At 42.6% G+C, this 20,014-nt stretch overlaps 1 protein-coding gene across 2 annotated transcripts in view; it reads left to right on the top strand.

Annotated features, from left to right (window-relative positions):
• Positions 1-20,014, top strand: part of CNTNAP4 (contactin associated protein-like 4) — a 329,264-nt gene that overhangs the window by 305,808 nt on the left and 3,442 nt on the right. For both annotated transcript variants that reach the window (XM_006888821.1, XM_006888820.1), the window contains 2 exons: positions 12,634-12,852; positions 13,565-13,636. In XM_006888821.1, the coding sequence (XP_006888883.1) occupies positions 12,634-12,852; positions 13,565-13,636 (291 nt within the window). The remainder of the gene's footprint in view (positions 1-12,633; positions 12,853-13,564; positions 13,637-20,014) is intronic.

Genomic DNA, 20,014 nt, shown 5'->3' with positions numbered 1-20,014 from the left:
TAACAACAACAGTGACTGTGAGTCACTATGGGAGACCTGGTGGCCAAGTGGCAAGAAGCTGTGCTGCAATCCCAAAGCCACATGGTTCGAGGCCACCAGCAGCTCCACATGAGGATGAACAATCTTCTGTGCTATTAATTTCCTCTGAAAACCGACTGGAGGGTCAACTATGGGTCGGTTCTAACTCAACCATACAGAGCAACGATGAGTCAAAAATTGATTGGACAACAAGAAGTCAGTTTGGCTCACTGAATCACCTGTTCATTCAACACTTACTTTATGACCACTTGCCATGCACACACATCAAGGAAGACAGTGCATCTGCCCTCCCTACACTGTCGATTAGTGGGCACCCACTTCATCATTATAGAAAAGCTTCCATGTGTATTTCGTTTAGAATAGAGTACTCTATGTCACTTGAGGGAGCTCTGGTGGCCTAGTTTTAGATAAAATAGTTCCAAATCACGTTCTACATTAAAATATTTTGATCATTGTATAATTTCTGCATATTTGTTTTAAAGAAACAAAATAAAAACATTGACCACTATTTCTTCTCTTTTGAAACTGGAGTTGTAATTTGAATATTTATGTTTATATTTATAATTTGTATTTATATGACTTAGAAATGATCATACTATTGTTTTTAGAAGGAATTATAAGTAAAAGAAATGCTTTCCCTCTCAATTTTCTCCATTACTCATTTTGTCTCTTAAAAAATATTTGTTATTGTTATTGGTGAAAATACAGACAATAAGAGAGAAAGTAATTCAACAATTTCTTCACACAGATTTCTGTGACACGGATTACATTCTTCAAGATATGTAGTCATTCTTGTTATCCTTTTCCAAATTCTTCTACCAGCAGTAGTGTAAATTTACTGTATTACTATTGTTGTTGTCATTTTTGAGTACTATTGAATTGGAACCAACCCATAGCTGACCCTCCAGTTGGTTTTCAGAGGCAGTAAATCCCATGGAAGGAGATTACCCATATTTCTCCTGTGGAGCAGCTGGTGAAATCAAACCATGTGCTTTTTGGGTTAGTAGTGCAGCTTCTTACCTCTAGGCTACCAGCACACATGTGGACATTACTATAGCAATATAAATACAGCTTCTCATGTAACCTTTCAGTTGCTCTTGACCTAATGGTGGCTTCCACATATGTAATTCTTCAAAAGAACGTAATGATCAAGAAAAATACACTTTACTAATTAAACTGTCATTTGGTTCTAAGACAACTAGTTTTTATTTTAATCTTAAGGCTTAAAATTTATTTCAGGACAATCATTTTGAAGGGCCATGTAGCAATACTGACTCCAGAAAGTCTGAGTTTCATTTATAAAGTGAAATTCTGCTCATCGTACACCCCGTCACCCCCATTCTGATCAGATTTTTCCATGGAATTCAGCCCCTATTTTTTTTTAAACTTAGTAAGAACTATTGGGATAATTTCTGGATTGTTCTTACTGTTCACAGGAATTCCTAGCAAATCTGAAGCAAGGAGTGTACATCTTGAGAAGCAATGCCAAACGGCACTGTGATGAAATGGAAACAACCTCTAGTTTCTGATTACACTTAAGCTACATTTAGAGCTTTGGCAGCAACACTCGATTATGACTTCAGAGCTGTGATGGGAAGACCAAGGGCTGAAGCCAAGCAGCTCCTCCCATAACCAACAGACTAAATTACAGTTGTGGTTCACCTTCATAATTAATTATAAATTATGTCTCAAGCTCTGTACCTGGGTGTCTTTGTATGTTAGAGGATTTATATGATCTGCTTAAGCAAAAAAATCCCATTTGTTTTCCTTTGCTTGAGGTCCAGTAGAGGTGCAGGCCCATGGGGATGGCCTCTTTACTCAGAGACTGCACAGCAAGGAGGTACATGCCCTCGGGCAACTGCAAAGACTCTTCAGATGAGATGCCAGTGAAGCGTGTGGCTGGCATGGGAGAGGGCGTCTTCTAAAGCTCTTCAGCAGGACTTGAAGAACATCTCCAGCGTGTCAGAAGTGCTTTACGTGACTCTTACTCCAACATCCTGAGTGGAGGAGGAAAGGTGAACTAGACTGCACACGGGCACTGGAGCTTGTCAGCATTTTGTGGAATGAGTCTTGATACAACAGACAAGGTAGAAACATTTGGGAAAGGTTAACAGTGGTGGATGACCAACAAGCTGGGCATCATTGATGCCACCGAGCAGTGCATGACAAGACTGGTAAAATGACACACAGGCTGAAGAAAATGTCTATTTTCTTTTTTCATATATACAAAAAGAAAATTTTAAAGGCAAAGTGTCAACTGCACCAAGAAAAGTGATAAATCAACCTAGAATTATTTTGGTACAGCAGTTTGATTAATTAAAAAAAACACAACAAACTTTTAACAATTAAAAGGTCCTAGAGTGTCCTCCAAACCTAGAGTGAATTCATTCTTATCAAAGTTTTAGTTACTTCTGGAGAATCAGTCATATGATTTCAAACTAGTCTCAGTTAGGAATGTAAAGCCTCCCTTTCTCTTATTCACACAATACATGAACATAGTCAGGAAGTGCAATTTTCCAAACCCAAAAAACATTCATGTTGGTGAAGGAAGTGTGTCTCTTATTTTGATCATGGAGCAAGTAATACGGCAGTGACGGATGTTCGGTGCTGCTGAGTCAAGTTTGATGTAGAACAATGCGTCATGTCAGAGTAGAACTACTGCATAGAGTTTTCTGGGCTATCAGCTTCACAGGAGTGGATTATTGGATTTTTCTGTCTTGGAGCTGTTGAGTGAGTCTGAACTGGAAACCACATGGTTTCACAACCAAATACTTAAACAATGCACTGTCGGAGTTCCTAAATGATAAAGTGGCTCCTGGAGTTTTGTCAGATGGTCAAGTAACCATGAGAGCAGGATTCCTGGGGGATGATCTACTGTCCTTCTCTTATGACGATGACACACCTTCTCTGTCATTCGGCAATGCTCATCATAAAATGGACATGATAAAAGCAAAAAATCACAAATTGTTTCTCAAGAGCTAAATTCTGAAATCTTCATACAGTAGTACAACCAGAATACTTTTTTAGAAACAAATAATAATTCAACTTAACTAATAAAGGGCCAGCCTTTAATTGTTTTTGGTGAAACATTCCTCTAGGTCTTGTAACCCTGGTCTGCCCACTTGCTGTACAGAGGTAACTCGTGGTTGCTGTGATGCTGAACACTGTGACACTGATGTGTCAAATGCGAGAATGGTTACCCATGGTGGACAGTGTTTGGTGAAGCTCCCCGATTAAAACAAGCTTGGAAGAAGGAGTGGCATCCACTTCCATAATAGCTTGCCTCTGGAAACCCTATGAACCTGGAGAAAGGACGAAAGTTATACAGGAGGTGTCCAGGACTTTTGTTCATAGGGTTGCTATGAGTTGCCTGCAACTCTATGGCACTCAGTAACAACAGTAAAAAAAAAGTCTATTTTGACCATGATGCTCTTTGGAGAATCATCTGCATGAGCTCATAAATTGAGAAAAGATGGAAGTTTTCAAGGATTTCACTTTGCTTGGACCCACAGTCATCACCCAGGGAAGTAACAGGAAATCAAATGACATATTTCAATTGGAAAATCTGCTGTAAAGGATCTCTTAAGATTGCTAAAAAGCAAGGATGTCACTTTGAAGACTAAGGTGTGCCTGGCACAAGTCATGGTATTTTTAATCATCACCTGTGCATGTGAAAGCTGTACAATGAATAAGAAAGAATGAAGACAACTTGATGTGCCTTTGAATCATGGTGCTGGTCATACAGTATTGAATACACCATACTATATAAGGTAACCAAGCATATAAGATAAAAAAATTAAAATTACCATTTCTCAAAGGATAAAGCCCAGAATGTGAGAAGATGTATGATAGAAGGATTGATGGAAGTGAGAATTATAGGAAGTGGGAAAAGGGTGACTAACGATATCAAACGAATGTATTCAAATGACAGCTTAAAAACCCAGTTTGTTTTGTAAACATTCACCCAACTCACAACAAAAGTAACTGAGTGAACCTTGGGATACTTTCTAAAACTAAAAAAGGTGAAATCAGCTTTAATTAAAGCTAATTAGTACTGTACTTTAAAATACATATACACCATTTTTATGCATTCAACTCACTGCTCTCGAATCAGAACTGACACCATTGGATTGGTAGATGATATAAATCAAAGGGGAGGAGATTACCCATCTTCCTTCTTCAGAGCGGCTGGTGGACTTGAACCATGTACCTTTTGGTTGCCAGCACTTCCAGAAAGTGCGAGTGAATTTGATGGACGATAGAAGAGAAGGTGGGATTATGGATGCTGAGTCTTTGAGTGGAGAGAGGGCATAGCAAGGAGATGCCAGCCAGGCAACGTGACTGTAGTCTGAAGGGCTGGTCAGAGTGATAGTATTAAATCTGATTTCTACTTGTGTTGTTTATTAAGTGTAGTTGAATGTCAGAGAAGACTTCCATGTTATTACCTAAAAATGACCCTGTTTGCTTCATATCAGCTAGTAATGCTTTTAACAGTGATTGAGGTCAAACATTTTCCGTTGCTCTTTCGTGTTTATAGAAAAGAGTACTGGAGAAAATCCCTTTATTTTTGCTCTTCCTTTAGAAAAGGTAGACAGCATGGTGCCATTTTTTCCATTAAGCTCTTTGTCTTCAATGTACATAAGTTCCAATCAAAGTGAATGATTAGTCAATATTTCTTTTCCACTCCCTTAAGAGAAATATTTACCCCTTCTTAAATATATTCAAACAAACCTTTTTGAGATGTAATCAATCAATGGAACTCTGCAGGTAGAAGTTTGCTTTGCTATTTTCTTAAGCACATAGTCCCATGATATGGGGGGTGGGAACCCCAACCCAACTTGACTAAATTAAGATAAACACATATTCTCAAAATTGCACAAAACCTCACGTGGGAAAAACATGTCCACGTTATGATTCATAATGTAATTTAAGCCATTGTCAAGTAACAGAGAAATATGTGAAGGATGTTTCCAAGTCGACTACTCTTATGTTAACATTATGGTGGCGCCAGAATGCTCAGGATGAGAATTCATCGGCACTTCATGGTGGTGGGAAGACCCTGGTTACAGCCAATAGACTTGAGTCTGAACGTGATCAAGAGACTGCATTTACCTTGGTTTTTTTATATCTCACGTTCCTTATAAAAATCCAGTTCTGGGATCTGTTCACAAATTATTTCTTATGCTAGAACAATTTTCTAAGGGCCTAAAGACAGTCTTCATTCTGGGCTGGAGCTTTGGTATATTTTGAGGCAAATGGTCCATGGGTTCACTTATCTCCTTGGCATCAGCAGAGCCAGGAAGTCCATTCTGAGAACTGCAGTGGTGATTCAGGCCAGATGTAAGGAAAATGTGCGGTCAGGCGGAGAGACCGCTGCTTCATCTTCTCAGAAGACCTGAAAGAACTGTGTCCCAGCTGCTTCCCTCTATACTTAAAGATACTGTGATTGTTCACCTCTGTGGCCAAGTGCCATTAAAGATCATCATCCTTGTCGGTACAGTTGCCAATGTGGATAATCTGATGCAGCGTGTTTCCAAAGCCGTGTGTATTTTGTCTGGGCTCAGCTCTGGGTCAACTGCTGCTTCCCCAGTGCCACCAGTCCATTGTGACTTAATGACCCTGAAGGACAGAGTAGAACTGCCCCGTAGATTGTAGGTTTCTGAAAGCTGTAACTCTTTATTACATCCTTTCCTACCCTGTGGCTGGTGGATTCAAACTGCTGTACACTCTTGGTAACAGCAGCCAGGAAATCAGGAGACGAATTGCATTGGGAAGGTCAGTTGTGAGGGACCTCTCAAGAGTACTGAAGAGCAACAACATCAGGCTGGAGACTAGGGTGTGCCTGATCCAGGCTATAGTCTTTGCAATTACATGCTATGCATCAGAGAGTGAATAGGGATGATAGAAAGAGAATTGATGCCTTTGAGCTGTGGTGATGGAGAAGAGTGTTGAATATACCATGGACTGCTAGGAGAACAAACAGGTTTGTCCTGGAGAAGGTGAAGCCAGAATGCTCCTTGGAGTCAAGGATTCTGACGTACTTTGGACATGTTGCAAGGAGGGACTGGTTCTTGGAGAGGGACATCATGTTTGGCAGAGTGGAGGGGCCGTGAAGGAGAGGAAGACCTTTGATGAGATGGATCAATTCTGTGACTGGAGTGGTGGAAATGAGTGCATTTGAGACAGCGAGGTTGGCACAGGATAGAAGAGTGTATAGGGCTCTTGTACATAGGGTCGCTAAGAGTCGCAAGCAACTCGATGGCACATAACAACAACAACAACTTCAGATTAGCAGCTAAGGGCTTAACTACTGAGCTACCAGAGTCCACTAGTTCTTCTTACTCAAAGCCAAATCCATTGTCACGGAGTTAACTCCCGGTTGTTTTGGATTTCTGAGGCTGTAACTCTTTATGGGAGGATACTGCCCACCTTTGTCTTTCTGAGCTGTGAGTGGAGTCAAAGAGCAGAACTCTGGGTAAGCACGCAACAGGTAACACACTACATAACTATAGATCCTCAGCTGCCGGTTAGTCCTTCCTTCAGCCTCAACCCCAACTGCATGCAACCTTCAAGCCTCCTGAACCACAGCTTTAAGTCAGCAGTCAAGGAGAGCTGAAGGGTTCTAGCAACAAAGATATCTGAGGACTTCCTGTCCTCTGGGTAAGAAGAGGGTGTGGGCTAACTGGGGGATCCTGGGCACACTTGCCTGGGAGAGACCCCTGATCCCCATGGACAAGGGCTAACACTGGAAAACATCAGTGTACCAAGTTTCCTCATTTCCCAGTTTACTGAAAATGACTGGAGCTGGGAGGGTCTTCTCTGCCCAGAGGCTGAGCAAGAAGGAGAGACTTCTGGGCAATCTGACCTGCAACTTTGGCCACAAAGATAGGCAGCTGAGAAAGAAGAAAAGAAACAGAAACCCAAGCCCACTGTCAAGCTGGTTCCTCCTCCTGGTGATCCTTTCTGCTAGGAGAACTACCCCAGAGAGTTTTGTGATCTTTATAACAAGGACCCTTGATGACATATTGTGTGTTACAGAATGTTGGGGGTTGGACTGTTGATCAGTCATTCCAATCCACCAGCAGCTTCAGGGGAAGAAATGGGCAGATTCTTTCCACAACATCTAGAAACCCAGTAGAGGGTCATTATGAGTTGGAGATTGACTCAGCAGCAGTGCTAATTTTACAGAACCTGATAATGAGGCCTTTCCTCAGTGGAGTCACTGAGTGGATTTGAACCGCAGACCTTTTGATTAGGAGCTGAGCCCAAACTGCTCATAGTACCCAATGGCCATACAGACAGCTATTGTGTCTAAATTCCCGAGAGCTGCTAAGCAAGTCCTTGACTACCTACCAACAGCAGAGCAAAAGTAAACAAACCAAAGCAGCAGCAGTAGGAGTTAGCAGCAAGAAAAAGGGCGATCAAACACATTTCCCAAAATTGCTATCAAAACAATGCTGTTTAAAGAGACAATGGCTGAAATAAATCTTAGTGAGAACACTTTAAAGACATAATAGTACAAAAATAAAATGACTTTGGGGAGGTGACAAAATATGATTTCTTTCTAAACGGAAGACATCAGCAGGAAAGACAGATTATGGTTAATGATTGGATTTGTCACCGGGAGGATTAAGCGGCTGGAGAGCATGCTGACCAACACAGAAATACATCTGAGAAACAGAACTCAGGAGGGGACATAAAGTAGATTTAGAGATTGGATAGAGGAGGTTTTATGTGGATAATCGAAATCCACGAATAATAAAAAGGAGAAAGGCGAAACAATAATACACATTATATGTCATTTTCTTACAAACAGATCAGAACCTTGTCTCGCCCAGAACCATCTTTACCATCTCTGCTGCGCGCAAGCCCACCAATCCAGTCATTATATTACTCCATCTAGTTGGAGGTCCTCTTCTGTTTTGCTGACCTTTCCTAGCATGATGTCTTTGTCCAATGACTGGTCTATTCTGACAACATTCCCATAGATTTACCTTCACATTAAAAGGACCCACCAACTTTCAAGAACTATCTGAGATTGAATGGACAGCAACAATTTGAAAGAATCTGCTAGGAAAATTAGAGAGGGGCTCCTTGTGAGAGAAGGGGGTGTGTGTGTGTGTGTGTGTGTGTGTGTGTGTGTGTGAGAGAGAGAGAGAGAGAGAGAGAGAGAGAGATTCCTCTTTAAAGTAAACCTGAAAAGTAACCTAACTCATCCAGATCACTTTCTGTTCCAGATACAGTTCATTACTTTGGCCAATTCCTTTTCTAACAATATTATTATTAGAATTGTTACATATAATTTTAATTTCTAGTAAATGTAAATTATCCTTATTTAGGGAGCTCTTGTGGCCTCGTGGGACGAGGCTGCTCTGCAATCCCAAAGGCACATGGTTCAAATCTACCAGCAGTCCTGCAGGAGGTTGGACAGCTTCCTCCTGTGTGATTATCTGCCTCTGAGAACCTGCTGGAACGTCTGCTGTGGATTGGTTCCAACTCAATGGCACACAACAACAACAGCAACATTACAATTCTTCAACATTGTTATTTTGTTACTATTACTTCTGTTTCTTTGCTTGCTGTTTGCCTCTTCCTAGTAGAACATGGCATTCTTGAATTAGGGAATTGTTGTCCTTACTGCTTAAAGCACTACAAAGGAATATTAGTTGACTAACTGCTCATTTTAAGTTTTAGAGTTTAATCCTTTCATAATTAATCGATGCATACTGTCCACCTACCTTATCTCCCTCTGGCATTTACTGGCAAGTTGCTATCCCGTATTTAGTACCTGTTGCCTGGCATCTGTCGGGGGCTTGTATGACTTTGTGGACCTGAAGAAACAGACCTCAGCCCACTAATTGCCAGAGACTTCTTGGGACATATGTGTCCCACTAATTTTCTCAAAATCCCCATTATGTCAAACACACTTTTTCAATTTCATTCAAAAGATACTATTTTTATTGAGTACCATCAAGTTATAACTGACCCATAGCTGACCCTCTGGTGGGTTTTCAGAGGCAATAAATTGTGTGGGGAGAATGCCCATAGTTCTGCAAAAACAGCTGTTGGATTCAAACCACATAACCTTTGGGTTTGCAGCACAGCTTCTTAACACTAGGCCACCAGAGTCCCCTTTAAAAAAAAAAATGACACTATTTCAGCAAAAAACTCAAGATAGAAAAGAATTCCAACTTGAAAGAGTTAAAGTAACAGTTTTTCATATAAGATTCTGCAAATAGGTGAAATGTTTTTAGTGTGTAAATGTGATATTTCCAAAAGACACTTCGTATCAGACCTTATCAGAGAAGCGAATCCTGTCAACTGTCTATATTTTGTTGTTATTGTTCAACAGCTAAGATTTCTTACCGGTCTGGTTGCTGTTAGGTCTCAGTGAGTTGGAAGAGGCTCTTGGTCAACCCTCCAGTGGAGTTTTAGAGATAGTCAGTCACAGAGGAGGAGACTGCCCATCTTCGTACCTCGGAACAGCTGGGGGATTCAGGCTGTGTGCTCTGGACTTGGAAGTGCAACTCCTTACCATAAAGCCCCAGAGCTCCCTTATAGGCCTAGAATATGTCAGTCAACATTTCAGTCTTGCAGAAGAAAGGTGAAGACCATTTCATCCAAAATAAACTTCCTTTTTGATTTATTAGAATATTGCAACTCCAGCACAACTGTCTGCAAATGCATATGCCTGCATGTGCAACCACAGACAAGTGATTGCTGTGTTGATGGAACTAGGTTCATTGACTCCCACCCATTGATAATGCTGGGTGCTGGGAACCAACCACTCCTTCAGGGAGCTTATAGTATCAGCCACAGTGTTATTCCCCAAAACCCTGGTGGGAGCTCTGGTGGTTACATCATTAAAGCACTTTGAAGCCAATCCACCAGCTTCTTCATGGCTTCTGTCAAGATTAACCCATTACTACTGAGTTGACTATGAAACGTAATGACCCCAAGGGACAGAGTAGAACTGTCCCCTAGAGTTCCGACTGTTGTAACTCTTTTTTTTTTTTTTTAGATTTTACAGTTTTATTCTTAGCGCACATTGCCAGTAAATTAAACTTACTTTCTCAGAAAGTGAGGCACGTGACACGTACAGGGCCACCAGAATAACTGACAGGTAGTGACAGAAGTGAAGATGGCTTCATTTCCTTTGTGCATAATTGGGTGATTTGTGCACTTGATCTCGGCTCTGTCCGCTGGTCTGAGAGCTGTATTGATGGTCTCTGCTTGTGTCTGCTCAGCTGTTGTGCTGTTCTTGGTTTTCCTTTCAGGATCAAGCTGGGTGCTTTCATATAAAATCTTATTTTTAATACCTTCTCTGGTAATTCTTTCCTGGATGCTTAGTTTTACAGTTATACCTACAATGGAACCAGTATCCTAAAGTCACCAAAATAAATCCTCCTACTCCAACATCACATGATCTTCTAATTTTGCTCGTTAATAAAAAATGTCCAAGGCCAGCCACAACAGATCCTAACGAACCATACAGCACTGAGTCACGTGCACAGGGAATGTTCTGGACATCTAAAATTTCTAGAAGCTTGAAGGACTTCCTGTTCCCGAACTCGCCGGCTTCCCACTCTGCAGCCCTGGCTACAACCACGCGGCTGCGGCCCCGATGTTGTAACTCTTTATGGAGACAGATTCCCAGTCTTTGTCTTGCAGACCTCTTGGTAGTTTGAACTGCCACCTTTCAGTTAGCCGTCAAGCACTTACCCTCTGCAGCCTCCACAGCCCCAGGGTCACTGGCGGCCTGTTCTGCTCTTTCCTGTAGGGTCACTGTCGTTGGAATCACCTGTGGGTGGAAAGGTGGGCTCACCTCAGGGGGAGGACATGGCCTCTTATGTTGGAACAGCGGCGTCTAACGACCGGCTCCCCTTCTGCCACCTGCTGGCAGTGGGAGAGTCACGTGACTGTTCTTATTTTTCTTCCTCTCTTTATAAAGAGATTGATACTTGTGATACTAAGCTTTTAATGCACAGTTTTATTGTTAGGAATATAATGTGACTGAAAATGGAATAACAAAGGGAAACATAACTATTAGCAGGACAGACTCAATCAGATCTGAGATATCCGGAGAATAGCTTACAAACAAACAAATAAACAAAAAAACTATGTATACAAGTTATAAGCAGAATGAGGGGAAAACCATGCCGTCAGAGAGGAGCTGATGAGCAAATGACTCTTGTGGTTTGGAGTCCAACAGATCTGAGATTGATGGGATGGGATAGCAAGAACCGTGTGGCTTCAAACAAGTCACTAAACTCCTGAACTGAAGTGTCCCCTGTGTACAGACAGAGATACCCATGTGGCTGCTGCCCAGCAAATGCCTTAAAACAATGACCAGCACATCAACAACACTCAATAGATACTTGTGAGCTCTCATCATTGACACAGTATAGATAACGTGCATCTTAAAAACGGAATGCTAGTTTTGTCCCTGTGCACCTACAGGGATTACAGCGATGTCCTGTCTTATGACCACGCTGCATGTACTGCTGAATTTTTGACACGTTTGTATGTATTAACCTTTTATGGTACAATGGACTATTGACCTTGAACACCATTTCACTCTTGTTTAGACTTCATGCCTTCAAGCAATTGGCATGATATGTTTTTCACTGCACAAGTATGTATTCATATTGCCTTGACATCAGAATCCATCTCTGTGTCTCAGTGGACCCTTAGAACTAAACTCTGGTTCATAGCGAGGTGAGATCTTTGGAATGGGAAAACGGGGCTCTGGGGTGTGAAAGTACCCATTAATGCATGTGCGTAAGTAAGGGAAACCTTACAGCATAGTTTCTATGGCATAATATTCTCCTGGCATGCTTCGTTGGTCAGAAAGTATCGTAAAGCTTTCAGTGGAACCAAAGAGTCAAGAAGTTGGGCCACAGAGAAGGGAATGCTAGAGACTCCCCCGAACCAGGATTAAGCCCATTGCCAATGAGTTGCCTGTGGCTCATAGAAGTCCTATAGGATAGAGTAGAAGTGGCCATGTGGAGTTGTCAAGACTAGTCTTTACTGGAGCAAACTACCTCGTCTTTCTGCTAGAGATTGTGGGTTTGAAATACCAGCCCTTCAGTTAGCAGAGACGTGCTTTAACTGGTGCACCACCACGGCGCCTGTTTCCCTCCTTTTTCCTTGTTATTTTCATGGCTCGAGTCTCAGAAGCTGAGCTGGCTCTTCTCCACCTCCCAGAAGCACTTCACAGTCCTATTGGTTAGAAACCCCGTTACAAGTCTGTTTAATTGTGTATTTCACAATGTAAACTATCGTGGGTCCTCATCAGTTCACAGCCTGACCCATTTTTTTGATGGAGGCTTTAATCATTTTCAGAGAGTTAGCTCCCATCATTTTTAATTAGCCCTGCTTTTAAACCTTGGCTTCATTAACCTGGGTCATCTCACCCGTAGTTGTGGGAAGACTTAATGGATCTGGCTATTTTAATATTAAAGACAAAAGGAGAAGAATCTTAGCAGCTCTTTCTTGCCATGGCAGGAAGTCTAAAATATCCATGTTCTGTGTCCTGGCCCATGTGCACCTTGTGCTGTTACTGATATTGCAATGTTCCCTTGGCTTTTACAGAACACAGTGATGTAGACCAGGAGACGGCGCTGGCTGGTGCACAGGGCTTCATGGGCTGCCTCTCCGCTGTGCAGCTCAGCCACGTGGCCCCCCTGAAAGCTGCGCTGCACCCCAGCCACCCAGGACCCATCACTGTCAAGGGTCATGTGACTGAATCCAGCTGTGCAGCCCAGACGGGCACTGACGTCACCGCAAGGGAAAGGACCCACTCCTTCACAGGTGACTCTGGGCTCCTTCAGAACCTGCAAACAGATAGAGTGTGTCCGTCTGCTACTCCAAATTCCGGCCATTGCTGCAGTTCCTTAGATGGGCTCTTGAGTTTTGTTTGGTCAACCTTTGGCCATTTGTTTTCCAGAGTCCCAGTCTCCTGATCACATGGCCATTGAGACGGGCACTGCTTATGTTTAGAACTATGTTGTTGTTTTTAGGTGCCAAGGAGTGAACTCTGATTCAGAGTGACCCCAGGAGCAGCGGGTCTGAACCCTGCCCTGCTCTGTGCCATCCTTATCATCCCTGCCACACCGAAGCTCACTGACACAGTCACTGTGCCAATCTACCTCCTGGCGGGTCTGCCCCTCCTTCGCTGACCGTCCATCCGTCCAAGCAAGACATCCTTTTCCAAGAACTGGGCCCTCCTAACAACATGTCCAGATTGTGTGAGATGAGGTTCCACCGTCCTTACCTCTAAAGAGCACCTGGCGCTGTGCTCGCCCAGATGGATGTGTCTGTTCCCTTTGCAGTCCGTGGGATAAGTCTGCACTCTTCTCCAGCACCACAACTCAAAGGCATCAATCCTCCCTCTGTCATCTTTATTTACAGTCCAACTCTCAGATGCGTAGAGATTCCCATGTTGACTTCTGTTACGTAAAAAGTTCCGAAGTGCCTCCTTTTCCCTTATCGCCCTCTCTCCTTTTCTGTTCTTTCATCGCAGATCATTCTGGAACAATAGAGGACAGAGAGCCCATAGCTAATGCGATCAGAAGCGACTCTGCAGTCATTGGAGGTAAGAGGGAGCACTAGAGAGCTCTTCTTCGGCTGCTAGCAAGGGTGAATGTGTACGAGCACAGCAAACAGTTATGGACACTGTGCATTTTGCAAGCAAGTGCCATGTACTGAATGGTGGACACAATGAAGTGATCCATTATTTGTAAAAATTATTTTAGAAGAATCATGCTGAATTCCCAGTATTTGCAGATTTTTCAGGGTCAATAACTTATAATTTCACTAAAGCACAAAGAATCATAAGTTGCTGAACTATGTAATAATAGGTACTATTTAGCTTGAAGAGATCCACTTAGTATCCGTGGTGCATTCTGAACTGAATCTGTCTGAGGAAATATCTCCCCCCTCCCCAGCCCCTGGCCCGGCTCCTTAGACGTTTTTTGCTTCTGCAAATGTTTGTGTAAAGAGCAGGAGAAATCTCAGATATATACTAGATTTGTTTCATAAGTTGCCTAAATGTTTCATGAAATGGATATATGCATGGCTTGTGTTTTCATCAGTGAGAAGAACACTTACAGATGCATTTTTTTAACAAATGTTCGGCGGATGAACTACGGAGTAGTTGGTCATTACTTCAAATTGCAGTACTAAAACCAAAACTTTAAAAGTATATTTTCCAAGCAATAAAACTCACTATATTTCCTGAGATATAATTTATCTAAAATCAACTCAAAAAATGGGCTTATTTCTTTCTTATTAATGCCACCAGGATTGTTTTTGATCCGATTATTGATAGGCATATTCATTTGCATTTTCTTCACACTCTGTCGAGAAAGGAGATACAAAATTAATAGTTCTATTACATTGCCACCAAAAAGTATGTGACTACTCAGATGCATGCCTAATTATATGGGCTGCAGAGCTGATCTATTTGAGTCCGTATTTGCAACTTCACACATTCAGCTATCACCTCTCTTCCAGTAGATAGGAATCTATTTAGATATTATATTAAAGCATAGCACTGAGTACCATTGTTAATTCAGTTCCTTTTTTAAAAAAATCAAATTAGTGGTGTATAAATTAAAGACACAGAAAATAGGAACCCAGTTTTATCACCTAACAAACAAACAAGGAAACCATGTTGGAAGAAAAGCTAATGAATGTATATCTAGGAGAAATATATATATCAAAAACTCTTTTAGATCCATGATATTTTAAAATTCCTCAATATTTTAAGGGAATATTCCTGTCTAAGAAATTGTGTCAGTCTCAAAACGGAGCCCTTTTTGTTCATTGAGCCAGTGGGGATGTTGTCAGTTCCTGGCTTACAGCGAGCTGATGGACAGCAGAATGAAATGCCTGATCCTGTGCCGTCCTGGCCATTGTTCTGTTTGGATCCATAGTCACAGCTGCTAGTCAGTCAGTCCATCTCGCTGAGGCTCAGCCTCCTTTCCAGTCTCTCCTGTTTTATCAAGCACGATGTCATTCTCCAGGGAGTGAGTCTGCCTGATAACATGTCCGGAATATGTGAAATGAAGTCTCACCTTCCTTATTTTTAAGGAATATTCTGGCTGTCCTTCCAGGACAGATTTGTTCTTCTGGCTGTCTGTGATGGAGGCATCAACTCCTCTGTTCTGATTCATTGTCCATTTTCCCCAAGCAAGTGAAGACTCACCTTCAACTCAGGTTGAGGATGAGTTGGAACCGACGGGACTGACCTCCGTCCGGGGGGTTTTTAGAGGCTGTAAATCACATGGGAGGAGACTGCCTATCCTTTGCCCATCGAGCAGCTGGTGGATCTGAACTGCCTGCCTTCGATTTGGTATAGCAACTCCTTACCCACTAGTGAGGTGTTCGAAAGCATCGTAACTTGGGTTAGATACACTATATGGTCCTCAAAAGAATACCTTTTCCCTCTAACACTTTAAAGCCATCCTCTGGGAAACTCTGGTGGCCTAGTGGCAAGGAGCTGCAACTACAATCCCAGAGGCAAACGGTTCGAATCCACCAGATGCTCTGCCGGGGAAGGAGGGACAATCTCCTCTTGTACCAGTCAGATCTGATTTGACGGTACACGCACACAAAAATAATAAAATTTAAAAAAAGATAAAGCCATCCTCTGCATGATTTGCCAATGCAGTATGTCCTTTGAGTCCTTCAACATTTCTGGTTATGTGGATGTTTGTGAATTCAAGTAAAAGGAAATCTCTGGCAACCTCAGTTTTTTCTCTGTTTATCATGATGTTGTCTATTGGTCCATTTGTGAAGATCTTCTTTGTGTTGAAGCATAATCCATGTTGATAGCTAGATATTCAGTATTTATATCTATATTTACATATTCAGTGTTCATCAGTATGTTCTTCAAGTCCTCTTCACATTCTGTTGGTAAATGTTGTGTCATCTGCATGTAGCAGGATGTTGATGTCTTTTCCTCCAATGCCATCTTCCTCTTCATACAGTTCTGCTGCTGAGATGATTTACTCACCATATCCTGCAGAGGGTTAAACCGGATGCTCCTTGGAGGCAAGGATTTGGGGCTTCGCCTGACATACTTTGGACATGTTGTGAGGAGAGACCGGTCCTTGGAGAGGGACATCATGCTTGGGAGGGTGCAGGAGGGGAAGACCCTCTATGAGGTGGATTGATTCAGTGACTGGGGTAATCGGGATGGTTGTGTCAGAGGCAATGCGATGGCACAGGACAGAGCAGGGTTTAGGGCTGTTGTATATAGGATCACTATGAGTTGCAAACAACTCGACGGCACATAACAGCAACAACAACATAGAGAGTGAATGAGTATGGAGGAAGCATGCAACCCTCACACACACTTTCCTGATTTGAAACCATGCCATATCCTCTTGTGTTTTAGTGACATCCATATGCAGGTTCCACACGAGCACAGTTGAACCCACAACAGTCAGAACTCACTATCAGCAAGAAGACCATTCTGGTTCACAGCAAGCATACAGCATAGAGTGAGACTGCCCACAGGATTTCCTATAGTATCAGCCTGCCTCACATTCTTCTGTTCCATGCGGGTGGGCTCACGCCAACGGCCTCTTAGTTGGCAACCAGCGTTTAGTCTCCGAAGCCATCAAGACTTTTTGAGCAAAAGTAAATATTCCGTAATGTCTAGTCTTTGAAATATTGCTCATAATTTGCTATGATCCCCACACTTGAGAGCCTTTAGTGTAGATGAATGTCTTTCTGTTATTACCTGCTCTCAGTCAAGATCCATCTGGTTTCAACAATGACACCCCCTTGTTCCATGTCTTCTTCTGAATCTAGCTTGAATAGATAGATAAAAACATAGACTGATTTTTCCGCCAGTTAAGTTAGTTGTTGTTGTTGTTGTTGTTATTGTTGTTGATTGCCTTCATGTTGAACATGACTCATAGCGACCCTCTGAACAAAAGGCCTGAAGCCCCTCTACAACTATCGACATTTATCAAAGTTCATAGAGTTTCTGGAGGTGTGTTGTTCAGGAAGTGGATGCCACTTCCTGCTGCCAAACCTGTCATAGTCAAGTTAGTATTAGGACAAAATATTTACTCTCCAGAATATTACTGCTTTAGGCAAAGATCATCGGCAAGACTTAGAGAGTGAAGGCAGATGTGCTGACATGGCATGCTGATAATATTCAGTTCAGCTGTTCAATCTTTACGTGGCTGCGCAGAGGAAGAACACATGGCCCGTCATTTCCCCAGGAGGTCACTAAACCCTGGGAATCTATTGATGTAAATGGGGATGGCTGAGTCCAACCATGATTAACTCTACGAAAGAGAATTCTTCCCCTCTGATCCTCTAGTAATGCTAGTAATCCTCACCCAACTGCTGCACCAACTTCCATTAATCACCAGATACTCATTGCAAAAGTTGTGGAGTTCAATAGGGAAATAGATTGTGAGGGGCCGGGGAAGGCAAAGGCTACCACACTGTGAAAGGACTCGGGTTGATTGAGTACACAAATGCAAGAAGCTTCTGGGGCCACTCAATCATGCAGCAGGCCCTGTCTCAACAGTCCCAAATCAGCTCTTCCTTCCATTGTTCAGAAGCAAAACCTTTAACTCTGGCTCCATCTGTAGAGTTCTGTCAGGCTACACCTGCAGTCTCTCCACAGTGTGGCCAGCTCTCTTTCTAATGTTGGCTCCACAGCAATTGATGATGTAAAAGACACTGATCAAATCATGGATCCACAGTTGAGACAGTTGGAGGCCATGCCTCCAGATGGGGTTAAGACAATGGCTAGAAAAGCCATTTTCAAACGTCCTAAACCACAATTGGTGTGGACTTTCATAATTAAATGCCTCAGTTTCAGAAGCGGAGCTTCTCGTGATGGCTATCTAAGCTCTAAAGAACTTGCCTGGGGCTGTGTGAAATCTACTGGATCATGATCTACTGTGCTTTTGGGTGTTACTCCCTCTGATAGGCTTCTTAGCACCCTAAAAGCAAGGATCATGAAACTTCTTCTCACATACTTTGGACATACCGTCAGGATGGGTTATTCTTGGAAAATAACATCATGCATCAAGCTGAGAAAGGTTGAGGGTCAGAGAGACAAAGAGGAAAGCCCTTAACAAGAAGGATTGACACAGTGACGACAACAGTGTGCATATCGGAGATTGTGAGGACGGTGTAGGTTGGGACAGACATCAGATCTGATGTTCGTCAGGTTTCTAATAGTTGTAGTTGATTTGAGGTACCAGACAATAACAACATGTCCCAGTGAGGAGGTTCTGACAGCCCAGTGGGTAAGGAATTGCATGCCAACGCACAAGAAGTGGTTCGAGTCTACCAGCTGCTGTACAGGACAAAGAGGACCCATCTTCCCTCCAGGTGATGTTCAGCTTCTGAAAACACACTGGAGGGTCAGCTCTGAGTCAGTTCCGACTCAAAGGCTTGTAAGAACAGCAACAATATCAACACGTACCAGTCAGGGTATGTGTGTCTCTCCTTCCCTGTGGAAGGCCTTGCCTCTGCACGTCATGTACAACGGCCGGCCGTCAGTCAGGGGTGCCTTACATGTTCCAGTGATACTGATTAGGTTCGGCCGAGCTACGAGACGTGGGCTAGGAAGAAATCCTAGAGTACATTAACTCCAGAAATTATCCCGGGAAAACCCTCTGGTGACAACAGTCTGATCCATTGTGCGTAGGCTTGTGATGAGTCAGAGATCAACTCGACCGCGGCTAGTAAGCACAGTACTCACCAGTACTTGATCCAGTCAAAGCCTTTCCTGATTAATGAATAGCCTTGAGTCCTGCATTGTTGGAGAATCTATTTTCTCTTCCAGGCTAAGTGAGTCAGTATAAGATGCAAGAATGGATTTAATAAGACATTTAAAACCAGTGACCTAGATAGTGTAGTTTTCTGACTAAACTTTCCAGGAGTGGACTGGTTGAATTAGACAGAAAAACATACAATTTCTTTACAAAAAAAACCACCACATTCACAGAGAACTTCTGATCGCAAGACCCCTAGAACGGTGGCTGGCCATATTTTAGTCAAACAATCTTATTTGTTTTAGTTTAACAAGTGAGGTCAAGGTTTTACTGGAACACAACAAGCCCTGAAGTAAAACCATCTCCAAATTAAAAGAGATAAATCCTGTCGGGTGGAGAAGACAAGGTGCAGACAAGCTCATGATTCTGACTGTCTGCAGGTGCTGTCTGGCTAGTTTAATGATGATGTTTATCTTAACCATCACCGTGGGCTGCTAGGTATAGATCACACATCATCATTTTTACACTAAAACTGTTCAGAATCTCCCTCTTTAAACCGGAGGTCTGTCACTAGACAACAGAAATATTGATAGCTCCCTTACTGTTTTTCTGTAATGAAAGACAAAATATATACTGTTTGTTAGGTGCCCTTGAGTTGAGTAAGACCCACAGCGACGCTATTAACAACAGATCTGAACCGTGTCCTACCCTGTGCCATTCTCACAATCTTCGACACACGAGAGCCCATTGTAGCAATCACTGTGTCAATCTACCTGTTTGAGGATCTTCCTCTCTTTAGCCGACTCTCTACCTTTTCCGAGCATGATGTCCCTTTCCAAGGAATAGCCTCTCCAAGAAGCATTTAATGTCGTTGTTATTGTTGTATGTGCCATCAAGTTGCCTCCAACAACTCTGAAGCCTGCTCTGTCCTTAGCCAGTCTTACTGACTCTGACACACCTAGCCCCATCATTCCAATTACTATGTCAATCCATCTCATCAGGGATCTTCCTCTCCTGTGCTGTCCCTCCACCTTTCTGAGCACGATGTCTTTCTCCAAAGACTAGCCCTTCCTGGCCACATGCCCAAAGTATATGAGATGGAGCGTCAAAATCCTTGCCTCCAAGGAACAACCTGGTTCATCCTTTCCAGCATAGGTCTGTTTGTTCTCTTGGAAGTCCATGGTATGTTCAAGACTCTTCTCCAGCATCACAACTCA

This window comes from Elephantulus edwardii, unplaced genomic scaffold (assembly GCF_000299155.1).
Source record: "Elephantulus edwardii isolate Elephantulus edwardi_28Jun2011 unplaced genomic scaffold, EleEdw1.0 scaffold00072, whole genome shotgun sequence".
Taxonomy (NCBI): Eukaryota; Metazoa; Chordata; class Mammalia; order Macroscelidea; family Macroscelididae; genus Elephantulus; species Elephantulus edwardii.
This window is presented reverse-complemented; position numbering and strand designations above follow the sequence as displayed.